Genomic DNA, 11,302 nt, shown 5'->3' with positions numbered 1-11,302 from the left:
GTTACACAGGTGCAATTCCTTGCACATATGTAACAGATAGCAAAATTGAGCCCAGTTTAAATACCTACATTGGAATTTGGTCTTACTGGTTGAAGTTCACTACATATTGTGATACTATTTCTACCAAATGCCATCTCTTTCTTTTTGTTCAGAATTATGCTTGGGTTTTGTTCTCTATTTTAATAGGAAAATGTCATACTATAGTTGTTAATTTGAGGAACTATGTTTCTTATACTTCTTTGTATGGTGCACACTGAAGTAGAAATTACTTTCAGTTTTAATGTTTCTAGTGTGGTTGGCACAGATGTTCATCTTTGGATTTCGTCTCCAGATTATTATTATTATAGTTTGTGATACGTGATTCTTTATTTGTTAAAAGTCTGCCTGTATTTTTCATATTTCACTGTGGCAAAGAATATGCTTGGGTAATCTTCTGTGTAGCAATCTACACAGATAGTAGTTTATCTGACATCACCATGATATCCAGGCACTAACAAAACTACATAAAACAGTCCATCTAAAATACTGTATCCTCCACTCTTCATTATTCTTTTTTGTTCAGTTAAAGTATGCATAAATAGTTTTAAATTACATTATTTGTTATGTTCAGGGAAGCAATGCAGAGTCTTAAGGCTATTTTTATGGAAAGCAATTGCAAAGAGATGAGTCTTACATTTTTGTCTGAAAGTTGCAAACCCCTGGTCATTACCATTTTTAATGGAAAGGCATTCCACAGCCATTTCAGCCTCTTGCTCTTGCAGCAAGTGTAATCCTTGCTACTGACCTCATCCCTTGTAAATGTAATTGCTGTAATAAATCACAGAGAAAAATGCCTGAGATCATCTGGGTTCACCTCACTCAGAGATTTGAAGATCAAGACCAGGATTTTGAACTGAATCTAGTTTTGGACAGGGAGTCACTGTAGGTTTTGGAGCATTGGATTGCTGTGCGTGTATCACACATCCTATGTTAGTAGACAAGTCACTCCATGTTTGACCAGCTAGAGTGTAAAGCCTTTACTTTCAACCCCGGGTACAATGCATTGGAATACATCAGCACGGCCCGATTTCTATACAATAGGACTGAATGCATCCCCTGGGCAGTTGGAGCTAATAAGAGGCATTTCTAACCATTATAGTTATTTGTGTACCCAGAAGAAGCAGAGTCCAGAAGAATCCCCAAGCCATGAACTGCCTTTTTGATTACACTGAAGACTTCTTCAGGTGAGGATGCCTTTTGTAGTTATGGCCATTTCTTTTGAGTAACTTCCCACACTTACATAATTGTCCATCTTGCCAAAGACTAGTTTCAGTCGGCTGCTTCAGGAAGGTGCATTTTGTTCTCAGGCAACAGGAAAACTGGATAATAGGATGGTTTGTGTTTGAGGTAAAGGGGATGAGAGAAGACATCTGGCCTGGCACCACGTGTGGCTCATGGAGTTTGATACATGCTTCTCAGCTGCTCCTCTATTGCCTTTAGGTTCTGCAATAGTGTGGTGAGTGAGTGCTACTTGATATTGGGGGGCTGCTGGTGCAGGTGGGTCTGTCTGCAAGACTGGGACAGCCCAGGCCCAGGGCTGATCGGATGTGGACCATGATTCTGGTGTTGGTCCGCCAGTACTCTGTGATGGAGGGGAGTGTAATGTCCCTCTCCTATGACGCCGGGCACGGTCCCCATTGGTAACGCTAGGTTTCCGTCAGTAAGCCTCTGCTCGGAGCCGTGCCCGGGGGAGCCACTCACACCCGCCCCTCTTCTCCGGCCCGCCTTCTACCCCGCGGCCCCAACCGGCGCCCCGCTCCTCTCCCGCCCGCCGGGGCGCACTCCGGCCGCCCTCGGCATACGTCACTGCGCAGGGCCAGAGGGGCGTGGCTCTCAGACTAAAGCGCGCCTTCGGCGGATCACGGGGCGGACTTCGAGGGGGATAGGATGGCATAGATGAAGCGTAAACGGGATGCGGATTGCGTAGAAGTGACGTCAGGGGGAGGTGGAGTTTGGGGGCAAGATGGCGCCTGCAGCGGTGGGGGCTGTGTCCGGGGAGCGGGGCCTCAGGAGCCTGGTGTGGCAGAGTAAGTCCGGGGCACCCATGTTCCCTTCCCGTCCCTGCGGGCCCCCGCTGCTCCCTCCCTCTCCCTAGGGAAGGGCTGACACGGCTCCGGCGCCGAGTTAGCGAGTCCCGGCCCTGGGGCACCAGCAGCTGCCTTGCGGCTGCGACGCGCCTGGCTGCCCCAGTGAGGGGAGCCCGGGCTGCGGTCCTGCCCTCGCTGCTTTAGGGGCCTTCCTCCGTGTGCCCCCCAGCCCGGTGGGTCACTGCGTTCCGCCTCTGCGGTCCCGGAGCCCGCGGCCTGCTGGGCGCCGCCGAGAGGGTGCGGAGCGGCAGGGTCAAGGGCTGGTTGCTGCGGCGGCATGGACCGTGCCTTACTGAATGGGAGACAGCCGCCGGCTGCACCGGCCCTGAGCTGCTGCCTCTGCCTAGTGATTTGGAGGCTGTGTAACGGCCTGTCGCGGAGCCGCGCGCTTGTTCGTGAGCGCCGGGAAGGGTCCCCGGTCAGTGAAGGCACGGGGCCTGTTAGAAATGTGTTGCGGAAGCGCAGTATAGACTGATGTTGAAAAATGTGTTTTTGCTCCATGGGGTCCTGTCTTCACTGGCCTGGGAAATCCTGTTGGTCTCATTATAAACTTACGCCCTTAGAGAAGTGCTACAGCTGCTGGGAAGTAGCACTGACTTATTACAGTGACAACAGGTCTTTATTCTTAAGTTTTTGTCTATGCTCCAGTTTGTACCAGTTTAATTAGTTTAACCTCTGTCTTGATCATTATTTTTCATGGGAACGTTATAAGGGAATAGTTCTGTTACGAAAACTGCAGCATTGACACTGTTCTAAGCACAGCAATTTCTAATCTCCCCCCTATGATCAGTGGTGACAACAGTTGTCATGGTGTTGACAGGGCTCATCAAGTGGAGTACCCACTGCACGAAAAATGTGATAATGACAAATGTTGAAGTTAGTTGGCACTGTGCGCTCTAGCTGAACAGTCATCTTCTTCAGTGGGTTTTGAGGGAAACAGGAGGTTGCCAAGCTCTGGACAGAGGACACCTACTGTCAAATGCAGCAGTTTTTATAGTATGGAGCCAATGCCCCTGAAAGGGGATTTTCATCATATTTCAGGATAATCGTCAATTTTTACTGAACGTATTCAAGTAAATGTTGCTCTTCAAGGACTTCCATAGACTCATTTTTTGCTTATTCTCAAATGTTAATTACAGAGTATTTCATTTTATTTTTAATTGTTGTTAGATGACCACAAGGAACGTAGAGTTAGCACTGTTTATTATTAACTGCATACGTGAGCAGAAGTGTAGTGTTCTTAGCACACTTACTTTTGTCAGAAAATTGCTGTTTAAAACACCTTGTACTACTTTTCATATGGGTGTAGTGAACATTTGTCTTCTGGCAACTTGATACTAGTAACACAATGTATTTGGGAAAGTAGAAGTCCAATCAGAAAATTTATTAAAAAATTTTTTAGCAGCTAAAGATTTTGCTGTATATGATCGTACAAATGGATGTGCATTTCAGAAAATGTGAATAAATGAGGGGGACAAAGCATTTATTACCAATGGTTATTGTCAAATTTGGCAGCACTGGGAGAGTTGCTATCACAGAAGTATGTAGAGATTGAAAATTGAATCTGTCATCCAGAACTTGAAAGAGTTACTTGTTTTTTCCTCACTGGTGACTGGAAAGTTTTCCTGGAAAATGCAGGGGAATTAAGCCCTTTCTGCCGAATGTAAACTTTCCTTTGGTGTTGCAAGATGGCAGCTGAGTTTCTAGCCTTTACGGTTGTGAAAGTAACCGTACCTATATATACCCATGTAGTGTGGCATTCCTGAATCTTTCTTCAGTGCTCCCTGTAGACTTTCCAAAGCAGCAAAATAGTTAAAATATCAAGAGACTGAACACTTCTGCTGCTATTCTGAGTCCTCTGAGTATCAGTGAAAATAGCAAAAATCCTCTGTCATTCTGAGCAGCAGTAGAGGCAGGTGGTACTGTTGCTGTCCAAGCAAAGGACTTTTCCCACCCTGAGAAAATGAGGCTGTATATAGTAGATATGTCCCCTTCAGGAGCCAGAGTGCTGGTGGAAAGGTAAAATATCAGAAAATCTGTCTTGTGTGGGAGATGAACAGGGTATTGGAGGACCCCCAAACAGAAAAATAAGGCTTTGAAGCTGTCAGAAGGACTGTTTCTCCCCTTCCTTCCCGTAACAGGCAGGAAGTATTAGAATTGGGTAGTGAGGAAGAGTTCCACTATTCCAGAGAAGTGTAGTAGTGGGAGCTTCATATTTATCAGACATGTAGTAGTTACAGGTTGGTATAAAAAAATGGAGCCCTGACAATGATCCAGGGGCAACACTCTTTTCCCCCCTCTGGGGAAAAAGTACAACACCCTTTTTTTAAGGAAAAGGGGAACCTGAGCTTCTTTACAGTTAACTATCTGCAGGACTTTATAGTAAATTCTCCAACATATGCTCTCTCCCAACGTACAGTTTTCTCACTGAGGCCCTCTCTACGTTACTCAGTTTTGTTGGCAAAAGTTGCCTTTTGCTGACAAAAGTGGGGAGCTGTACAGACTACAAAGCGGGGGTGGGCAAACTACGGGCCATGTCTGGCCTGTCAGACCTTTTAATCTGGCCCTTGAGCTCCCACTGGGGAGCAGGGTTGGGGGCTTGGCCTGCTCTGGCACTCCAGCCGGGGAGCGGGGTAGGGGGCTTGACCTGCTCCGTGCCTGCTGTGGCTCCTAGAAGTAGCGGTATGTCTTCCTCCAGCTCCTAGGCATAGGGGCAGCCAGTGGGCTGCGCATGCTGCCCCTGCCCCAAGCGGGTGCTTTGCAGCTCCCATTGGCCGGGAACCGTGACCAATGGGAGCTGCAGGGGCGGTGCCTGTGGATGGGGCAGTGCGCAGAGCTGCCTGGCTGACACCGCACCTCCGCGCAGGAGCTGGAGGGGGGACATGCCACTACTTCTGGGAGCTGCCTGAGGTAAGCGCCACTTGGAGCGTGCACCCCTGACCTCCTCCCATGCCCCAATCTCTTACTGCAGCCCTGATTCCCCCTCCCACCCTACGAACCCCTCAGTCCCAGCCTGGAGCACCCTCCTGCACCCCAAACCCCTCATCCCCAGAGCCAACACCCCCAGCCGGAGCTCTCACCCCCTCCAACACCCCAACCCCCAATTTTGTGAGTATTCATGACCCGCCATACAATTTCCATATCCAGATGTGGCCATCAGACCAAAAAGTTTGCCTAGACCTGCTATTAAGCTACTTTTTGGCAGCAAAACCCTGCTCTTTTGCTGGCAAAATAGAACCACCTCAACAAGAGGCATAAAGCTTTTTCCTGCATAGTTAAAGCCACAAAGCATCAGTGCAGATGCTGCCATTTGTTATGTCGACATAACTGGCCTCCTCTGGTATCCCACAATACCTGCTGTGACTGCTCTGCTCACTGTTTTGAACTGGGCTGCCCTGCAGGCATATGCCCTTCCTCTTTCAAAGCTCTGGGAAATTCAGACAGCTGAGCATGCCTTCTGCTCTGGCAAATCGTTACAGTGCAATCTTCCTGTTCTCCCTTGCTCTAGGAACACCATGGCAGGCAGACTGCTGGTGGGGGGTGGAACTGCTGTGTTGTGCTGTGGGGACTGTCACACCCCAATGGCCCCCTCCCTCAGGGGATCCCCTGGGAGAGGCAGATCAGCATTGTATATTGCTAATGCTGTTGAAAGCTTCGCAAGGCATTTTGGGAAGGGTCAAAGGTGAGAGTGTGGAGTGGAAGATTCCTTTGCAGGCTGTGAGAAGCCAAAGGGGGTGGGAGGAAGAGAGCAGAGAATGGGTTAACTCAATACTTCAGCTAGCTCAGTCCGAAGATAAGATGCTGGCCCCAGTCCAAGGTCACGGAGCCTGATGAGAAGTCTGTAGCTGTATTCATATCTTAACCAACCCTGGCCAGCTGTGAAAAAAGGAGAACTAAGCTGAGCAGGACTACAGAGATTGCAAAAAGGAATAAGATGTCCCCCCCAGCTGGCCTTTGCCAAAGTTTGGTGTCCCTGGAGCCGGTGTGTTTTGGGAAAGCTGAGTAGGCCACAGAGACCCAGTTTGGACTGGTACAAAGAGCACGGGGAAAAGATGGACAAAACGCCCCCAAAAGAACCCAGGACTTAAAAACCCTTCTGAGAGCCGAAGCAAGTTGGAGATCAACAGCGGACCCTGGACGACCCGTGCACGGGACAAGAACTCCCATCCACTCCTCCCCCTCTTCTTCTTACATTACACTGAGGCTTGGCCAGCCTTAGGTAGTGCGGGTGTGAGTATGAAAGTGGGTTAGGGTTGGGGCACTAACGCTTTCTTCCTTCCTCTGAGTGATGTGGGGAACGCCGAGCGCTCTCCGCTGTTTTGTTATTTTATCAATAAAGCTTTAAAATTCAGACACTTGGTGTGCTCTTCATCTCCCCTAAAAATCCTGTGGCCTCAGCCTGATCACCTGATGCCTCAGGCAGATTGGTAACATAAATCTGTCACAACTGCTGTGCTGTTTTGACATTCCTCCATGTAGAGAGCTCACAGAGCTGCTGAGGATGCTGCTCCTGTCAGCTGAGGAGGCTGTGGGAGAACTCGGAAGGAATCGTAGAACCATAGGCAGGCAGAGCAGGCTTCTGCTGTGGGGGAGGGGAAAGGGGAGAGACTGCTGTGAGGGTGGTGATGTCCCCCTGCCTCAGGATAGGTTTGTCAGGAAGCTGTCTGAACTTAGAGACCGCATGCCAACACATTTGCTCTTCCCCAAGACACATTCTGTTTCCGTTTCTCTCCCCCCACACACGTGTCCTGTCACAGTGTCCCCTCCCGCTCCCCACCTCAGTTGAAAAGCAGCAGACAATCTATGAGGATGCCCATGGAATGATGGGGTTGAGAAACCTGCATCATGTGACGCTGTACCTCCCCCATGAGACATTGCAAACCCTTCCCTAAGTACCCTGCAGCCAGTTGCATAGTGGGATAGATACCCACAGTGCACTGCTCTGTGTTGATGCAAGAGCTGCTAGTGTGGATGCACTCTGCTGACACGAGACAGCGGTTTAAAGTGGCGTAACTTTTGTCCACAAAACTCTGTAATGTAGGCATAGCCTGAGTCATTTTGGCTCTCGATATGGGGGTAAACAAGAAATGCTATGTATGCATTCAATACATTATATGTATATCTAGCTAAGTTCTTAAAATTATTTGCTGTTTATACAGCAGTGAGGCAATTAACATTACAATTAAGTTAATTTAATGTAATAAGACCTGGGTCTGAGGAGTTTTTAGTCATAAACATGAAACCGCAAGTGAGGGTAACTGTGTATGGGGACAACGGAAGGAAGGGTGAGGGTTGCAAGAACAACTTTGAGATTTGACTTAAGTTATGTACGCCACTTAATGGTATTGCTGTCTGTTTCTATTTATGTAAGACAAGAATGGCTGTCCTGGATCAGACCAGTGGTCCATCTAGCCCAGTATACTGTCCGACAGTGGTTGGTGCTAGATATTTCAGAGGGAATGACAGAATAGGGCACTTTAACAAGTGACCCATCCCTTGTCATCTAGTCCTAGTTTATGGCAGTCTGAGATTTAGAGATACCAGAGCATGGGATTGCATACCTGAACATCTTGGCTAACAGCTCTTGATGGACTATCCTCCATGAATTTATGTAATTCCTTTTTTTAACCAGTTATACTTTTGGCCTTCATAGCATCCCCTGGCAACAAGTTCCATAGGTTGGCAGTGTGTTGTGCGAAAAAGTACTTCCTTATGTTTGTTTGAAACCTGCTACCTATTAATTTCATTGTGGGGGGCGTCTCAAGGGGTGTCTCTGTTTGTTATTATGTGAAGGGGTGAAGAACACTTCCCTATTCACTTTCTCCACAACGTTCATGATGTTAGCCTCTATTATGTCCTCCCCCAACCTCCCTTTAGTCCTCTCTTTTGTAAACTGAACAGTCCTAGTCGTCTTAATCTCTCCTCATCTGGAGGCTGTTCCATACACACACTGTTTTTGGTCTCCTTTTCTGTATGTATCTTTTCCAATTCTTTTTTTTTCTTAAGATGGCACCACCAGAACTGCATGCAGTATTCAAGGTGTGCGTGCACAATGGCTTTATATAATGACACATTTATTTATCTTATCTATCCGTTTCCTAATGGTTCCTAACATTGTTAGTGTGTTTGACTACTGCTGCACCTATGTTTTCAAAGAACTATCCACAATGACCCCAAGATCTTTCTTGAGTGGTAACAGCTAATTTAGACTCCCATCATTTTGTATATGTAGATGGGATTATGTGCTTAATATTTGGATTTCTTATAATCTAATCCTTAGGATTGCTTCTCCTTCACTACTTTCCTTTCTCTCACATTAAGTGGAATTGATTGGTCTTTTCAATGATATGGGGTTCTTCTAGAAGAAAATGGATTTTTAGGAGGTGTCTGAGTGAAGAAAGTGAGGAGGAATCTGACATGCTGGTAGTAGGGTGTTCTAGGCATAGGGATAGTATGGATGAAAACCTCAGGATGAGCCAAGGATATGAAGGTGGGGACGGGTGTGAAGGTGGCATCATTGTCAGAGCAAGAGAGAGCATAATCGGATTAAAGATGTAGGTGGAAGTGGAGTTCACACTGAATGGTTTTGCATATTGAACTTGTAAAAATGAAGTATGTGAAATGGCATTGTAGAAATAATGCTTCTTTAGATATAAGGAGTAGAACTGGGCAGATAACTGACTTTTAGTTCACTTACAGCAGGTTAAAAAAAAAAAAAAGAGGAAAAATCAGTTTGGCTTGAACCAAATCTGAAAATTAATTTTTAAAATTCTTTTTTTTTTTTTTTTAAAGAAATTGAAAGTGCATTTTTGGTTTGAATGAAAAAGTTGTTTATCACTGACACCATTCTGCCAGAGGGGTGTGTGTGTGTGTGGGTCCTCTTGATTATTTCACAGAATTGGGTAGTAGGAGAGAAAAATGTCCTAAAAACATTTATTTGAACATAAACCTCTACCCTGATATAACGCAACCCAATATAACACGGGTTCACATACAACATGGTAAAGCAGCGCTCTGGAGGCGGGGCTGCGTTAATAACGAAAATGCTTGAGGCCAAAGCAAGTTCGATATAATGCAGTTTCACCTATAACGCGGTAAGATTGTTTTGGCTCCCGAGGACATTGTATCGGGGTAGAGGTGTATATGGGGCGATTAGAAGGAGAGAGAGCAGCTAGGACAAACACATTAGCTGCTACCTAATTAAAAAAAAAATTGAAAAGCTTTCAGGAAAGCAGTGTGGACAAGGGTGCAATACTAGACATGATTGCATTTATAATTGGTGCCTAGATACTATGATGATAGGTGCATTTGAAATGCCTAATATAGATAACTAGAAAGACCAGAAGGCTTTTAGAACAATTCATGGTGAAATACTCAACTGCCTTGGCAAGCCAAGTCAGTGAATTTGGTGAATAGTTACAGATCCAGGATCAGGGGATGTGACAGCTAGAGTGCCACAGGAGTGATGTTCACATGATCTGTCGATGATTTGGAAGAATTGCTCAGATGTCATGAGTGGGAATGCCAACTAATACCAATAATAGGTAGATGAGATTTAGGATGTGAGCTAGCAAGTGGATTTAACATTTACTTTAAACATTTTGTTCTAGTTTTTGGCCAAGAAACTAAAATATTTCATTGAAAATTGAGATGATAGTAGCAAACATTTTCCAGGAATAAGTTTATTTTTACAATGTGGTCTTTATACAATGCAAGATCTAATTTAAAATTAGATCACTGGGCTGAGCATTCTCAAGAATGAAAATAGAATTCTTTCAGGTTTCATTGCACTTCAGGAATTCCTATCTGATCTTCTGAAAGATCTAGAAGAATGTATGGTAATAGTATAGTGTTATAAAAATGATTGGTCTGATACAACAATATGTTAGTGTGCTAGGTGCTGACCAGGGAAGGTCTCCTCTTATGCTAATAGCTAACAAACTTAACTAGTAGTTATGTTTCTGGCAACAAATACAGGGATGAAATGGATATTGACACATTAATAAGAGAGCAAATCCACAGGGATCACTGTGGTTCTGTACAAAAGTCTAAAGAGATCACACCTGGAGCATTATGCACAACTTCGGATTGTGTAGTATGGGAGGGATGTTGAATTATTAGAATTGGAAACAACCCAGAAGGTGATAGCAAGGAATGATAAAGGGCTTTAGGGATTATATATGTAGAGAAGTTGAGTTTTTTCTAAACTCTTTAGTTATGTTCATTAATAGCATGAACACAACATGCCAGGTTATGTCCCCTCTGAAACAACTGTAAATATGACATTGAGTGATCTAACTGTGCAGTACAGTAAGAGCTAAATTACGCAGTATGGCAGAGCTGAGTTGTGTGACAAAGTCTTTTCAATTTCAGTGAAATTCTAAAAAATTCACACAATGAAAATAGACGGAGGCCTGGGTAAGGAGGAGGCAGCATCTGGCGTCCTTAAGGGATGCAAGGGGGGAGCTTTACTCCTGTACTACTTACAGATTTCTGTCTTAGTGAAAAGAAGAAAAATAGTTGGGGTGGGGACAAATTATACAGCCACGTAATCATGGCAGACATTGGGTTGTTGGATCTAGCAGGCATGGTATATGTACAAACACTAAATGGATGGCCTTTGAGCTGCATGCCCTCCTACTATCCTGAAACTTTACCATGCATTTTGCAGTACTTCTGCGATAATGTGGGTTGAGATGTTGGTTCATGTTTTCAGACAGCTCTGATTTTTTTTCTTGCTTTTTGTTTTCTTTTGAATAAATGGTCTGACACACTTCTTAGTGGTTTTAAACATAGTGGATATTTATGTGACTGAAATAGAGAACAGAATAGTTTAGTCAGACTTCATTTAGCATTTATAAAGTGGTGGCACTACCAGACTGGATCCTGTTGTGCTATGTAAACGTGCAAGGGGGTGGATTTATGAATTTGCCAGAGTGCCAGTTAGATTTTGAAGCTAAGGACTAACAAACTACATTTGCCGGTATATAATAGAATCCAGTAGGCCAACCCCTTATTTATTGTGTCCAGAGACTGTTAGCTTACTAGTTCTAATACTGGGTTTTTAAAATCAACTTTTAACTTGAACAGTATTTCTCAAATCAGGACACTTGCTTATTCTTAACCAGCCAGCAATTATTCCACCAGAACAACATTTAATATATCAACAGTTAACT

General features: G+C 45.1%; 1 protein-coding gene across 3 annotated transcripts in view; it reads left to right on the top strand.

Moving 5' to 3' along the window:
• The first annotated feature begins 1,987 nt into the window (after positions 1-1,987).
• STXBP3 (syntaxin binding protein 3) overlaps positions 1,988-11,302 on the top strand; it is a 46,109-nt gene continuing 36,794 nt past the window's right edge. Inside the window, exon 1 of one of the 3 annotated variants that reach the window (XM_074961218.1) lies at positions 1,988-2,066. In XM_074961218.1, coding sequence (XP_074817319.1) covers positions 2,003-2,066 — 64 coding nt within the window. In that variant the 5' untranslated portion in view covers positions 1,988-2,002. Of the gene's footprint in view, positions 2,067-2,525; positions 2,545-2,722; positions 2,742-11,302 lie in introns of those variants that run through there. The other 2 variants (XM_074961217.1, XM_074961216.1) reach the window with 2 other exon arrangements.

The sequence above is a fragment of the Natator depressus genome, chromosome 8 (assembly GCF_965152275.1).
Source record: "Natator depressus isolate rNatDep1 chromosome 8, rNatDep2.hap1, whole genome shotgun sequence".
In the NCBI taxonomy this organism is placed as follows: domain Eukaryota; kingdom Metazoa; phylum Chordata; order Testudines; family Cheloniidae; genus Natator; species Natator depressus.
This window is presented reverse-complemented; position numbering and strand designations above follow the sequence as displayed.